Below are 3,996 nucleotides of genomic sequence, written 5' to 3' on the forward strand. Positions count from 1 at the left end.
TTGCCTCTTGAAAAAAGGCACCTTTGGGACAACCATGGCCTGGATGACTGAGAATCTCCATAGACATCTATAGAATTCTAATGAAATGTCCAAGCGCTCTAATAAACCTCTTTTATGATTTCAAGGGAGCTAGTGCAGCAGAGACCTCCAGTTCGTAACATCCCAAAGAACATTACTCAAACACCAGTAGAAATAACACAACTGTTTAATGCTATAGATATTTCATCTGAAATGGCTCCAGAAAGGCCAGTTGTATTCCTAAATGAAGAAATTCTTTTAAATAAAAGCACTATTTGTAATGTATCATCAGGCACCTTGTTAAGAAGTTACTCTGGACTCATCTTCTTTCTATTGCTTAGTCTATTAAAAGTTATTATTCATTGATTAAACAGGGTAGAGCAGAATAAAACAATTCAATTTACTCTTAAAAGTAATAAAAGGACCACAAAACTGGTCAGTATTCTTATTCAATGGATAAACATTAACAAGAATATGAAAGAGAAGTATACGGTAAGTTACCTATGCTACATCTATGGCCATTTCATACGTTTCATTGCTTATTTCATTGCGATTGCCGTTAAGAAGAAGCCATACATTCCAAAAACTCGTGACATATACATTGGCAAAAGCCATAAACCATGAGAATAACAAGACTCGAGGGAACAAGGCTGACAAATACTACCCCCAGGGTGACTTTCTTTGATACCAGTAAGTAGATCCCTAAAGGCAAAGAACTAAAATACAGCAAGCCTAGCAACCAAACTAGGACTCGAATGGAAGTCTGGAAGAGCAAGGAAGTACAGTTCCACACTGTCCAATGGTGGGGTACCGATGCCACAGAATCAAAGCTTGTAGGCCTGTAGAATTCTACCACCGGGGTGGAGTTCAGTGTTGGGGGGTTCTCTCTTTGTACTTCCATGATGGTAATAACCAGACAGTTGGAGGAGGTGTGGGAAGGACTGACAAGAGATGCCAACCTTTTGGGAGTCAACAAAAGTTCTGTAGGATTGTCCGGTAGGCACTTCTTTACCTTTCCTCCATAAGCCAAATTGACCAGGATGTTGTTATCATCTGGAAGGCTACTCACCTCGTCATCGGGCAGGCATGTTTCAAACCTACAGAATGGACAAACGATGACTCCCTGAGGAGATTCCCCAAAGTCTATGATCTTGCAAAGGCATTTGGCACACACTCTGTGGCAACACTCCAGGACTTTAGGTTTTCTCTGTCTCAGGTTATAGCGGTTGTAACAGATTTTGCATTCAAGCTCATCTGAGCCCTGGGACTCCACATTATCTTCTGCCAACAGGCTTGTCATTTCTTTTTAATATGCTGTAGACTTCTGGAGAAGAATGTCAGCCAAACCCTTATCTTCTTAAAATATATATCTATATATCTATATATATCTGAAAGAATATGATTATTACATCACTTATATCCACCCAGGTAAAGGGAAGCAGTGGTGGTATTCGTTCATATTTATCTGCTTTATTCTTCAACGCCTTTTTTTATAGTCGTGTTCTAAATATAAGATGAAATTTCTGCAGAGATAAAAAAAGAAGCATAATTAATGTGAAATCCTTACATCTTTATTCAAAATCATGCAAACTGTCACTGAAATGCTTTTTTTTGCAATCTTATAATTCAACATTGATGGGTTTTGAGAGTTACAGTCTCAACACGTAAGATAGGGAGAGTTGGGAAAAGCTACTGTATGCAGATAAAACAAATCTTATTCTGAAAAAACATAGTACAAAGGAATGTACTATGATTTATCTTGTATATGGGCTACATATATAACTTCTTAATATTATAAAGTTATAATGAACAACTAGAAGGGAACCAGGGAGAAAAGGGATCAGATCCAGCTCATGTCTCAGCAGAATTAGGAACAGTGATTTTCTTTTTTTTTGCTGCATTCACAAGGAACATTTCCCCCAAAAAATTAAGAGTTAAAAATCTTCTATCTTGTTTAGTCAACATGACTATCTACGTCACAGAGCATTTATTTTATTTATTAGATTTATAGACTACTTGATTCCATTCCAAAGACCTGTATGTTTCACGTTTTAGCAACATGCCATCTATTTGTTTTGTTTTTTATTTTATTTCTAGCCTATTTAAAATACTTCAGATATTTTCTGCAAGATGTACAGAGAATCATGAATTCTCATGAAAAGAAAACCACAGAGATTTTGTTTACAGAAATATGTTCTTTTGAAAGGCATGTGAAAATACCAGGTTTGGCACCGGAACATGATTTCACATTTATTGAAACATGAAGGACTTCACATTTATCAAAGGAAGCAGACCTGCAGGATTGAGGGCCCCCCAGCAAATTGTCCCTTGGTCTATCATCTGCTACACTGGTTTATCTGATAATGGTACTCTATGCCCAACCCATGTGAGCCTCTTGTTGCTTTGTGCATCCTCACATAAAATTGTTATAATATCGGCAGTGATGTTTTCAATTTATTTCCAAATAGACCCCAAAATAGAATTAGTTGCCTATTAGATATTTGTAATTCAAATATCCATTGTAATGTTCCTTTTCTATTCTGCCACTGTGTCACAACATCGATAAGACATAATCACTTATAGATACATGCATTTATTTTTTAGTGGATAGAAGCTGAGAGAAGGAGAGATAACCTATATTTTCACAGTTAGTCGTTTTCCCATAGGAAAACTGTTACCGGCAATAGGAAGGAGACAGGTGGAAATTTAAAGACAAACTTTTGGAAGGATGGCGGTGGAGAGTGAAAAGCCAAACCAAAGCAGATTTTAGGTAGTGTAAAGGTCTTATTGGTTCCAAAACATGGGGAAAACATTTGGATTTTGAATAAAGATCCAAAAACTATTGAAGAAAGAAGAAGAGGCAATGACAGACAGATCTTCCCAATGTTAGATGGTATCTGTGGATGCAGAAGAAAGTCAGAATGCTACAGGAGCCTGCCAGCCAACAAAATTAACTCCTTAACTCTTAAGTAGGAAGTTGGAATACAGAAATAGTATTGTGCATATTGAGTGAACATGTGGTGTACACAAATGTCCATTCAGAGATGGTTAACTTTAATATGCATGGCCAGAGGCATACAAATCAAGCTGTTGTTTTATAGCCTTGCCAACATTTTGCTATGGTTTATCAGAAATGGAGAAATACATGAAAGTCAGGGAAAGTGATCAATCATGTAGTAATGAAATAGCTGTCTGAAATGCTTTGTATGCATAAAATCAAAATTAAGAACTTGCTTTGCTTTGCTAATACAAGGGCAGAGAAAAAAATCACAAGAAGGTGTGTTGTTCAGTGGACTCAGACCTTATGTATGAGCCCACAAAGCCTCCATGGCTGTCACCATCGGTTCTGATTTCGCAACTGTATTGTTTGGTTTTATACTGTCATTATTTACAGTGAAAATATCTGTTTTTGCAATCAATATGTACCCCTTTGAGAAAACTATACAAAATAATTTGACATCACCAATGTACTTGTCCACCATTGCTCCTAACACCCATTTATTAACAAATTAAAAAGCCAAATTGAGACAAATAATGATGGTAAGAAACAAACTAAAAACAAAACCGCACTATTTCTTTAGCTCTTCTGCAATCTCTATCCTCATTTATTGGCACATTTACTTCCCTTGGTGTCTCTGCAGTTGGCTTCTTGGGTTTTCTTGAAGTGGCATTTAAGCTTAAGTAACAAAACTCCCTAGCTTTCATTAGCATTATAACCTTAAATCCATTAATTTAACATTGTTCTTACCGTCACAACTGTAATTTGTAAAGAAAGAAAAATGAGATAGTGATGTAAAGATTGTAAGAATCAAAGCATCAGCCAACAGGGCAACTTGGGTATTGGGGTTTACTATTTAATGTACTATTGGAAAAGAGAATCTGGAAAATCTTTTGAGAACATATGACAGAGATACCTGTGATGTGACAAACCTAAAGTTAATGTAGATTTCAAAACTCATTATGCCAGAATAGGACATT

General features: G+C 36.4%; 1 protein-coding gene across 1 annotated transcript; it reads right to left on the bottom strand.

Annotated features, from left to right (window-relative positions):
• Nucleotides 1–577: 577 nt before the first annotated feature.
• RNF182 (ring finger protein 182) lies at nt 578–1,359 on the bottom strand. The gene has a single exon (XM_058178730.1). The coding sequence runs from the start codon at nt 1,316–1,318 to the stop codon at nt 578–580; it is 741 nt and encodes a 246-aa protein (XP_058034713.1). The 5' UTR covers nt 1,319–1,359.
• Between the last annotated feature and the right edge of the window lie 2,637 nt (nt 1,360–3,996).

Source organism: Ahaetulla prasina, chromosome 3, assembly GCF_028640845.1.
Source record: "Ahaetulla prasina isolate Xishuangbanna chromosome 3, ASM2864084v1, whole genome shotgun sequence".
Lineage (NCBI taxonomy): Eukaryota > Metazoa > Chordata > Lepidosauria > Squamata > Colubridae > Ahaetulla > Ahaetulla prasina.

What these genes read in the sequence shown, in the direction of transcription:
- RNF182 (XM_058178730.1), bottom strand. Translation starts at nt 1,318, where the DNA reads ATGACAAGCCTGTTGGCAGAAGATAATGTGGAGTCCCAGGGCTCAGAT.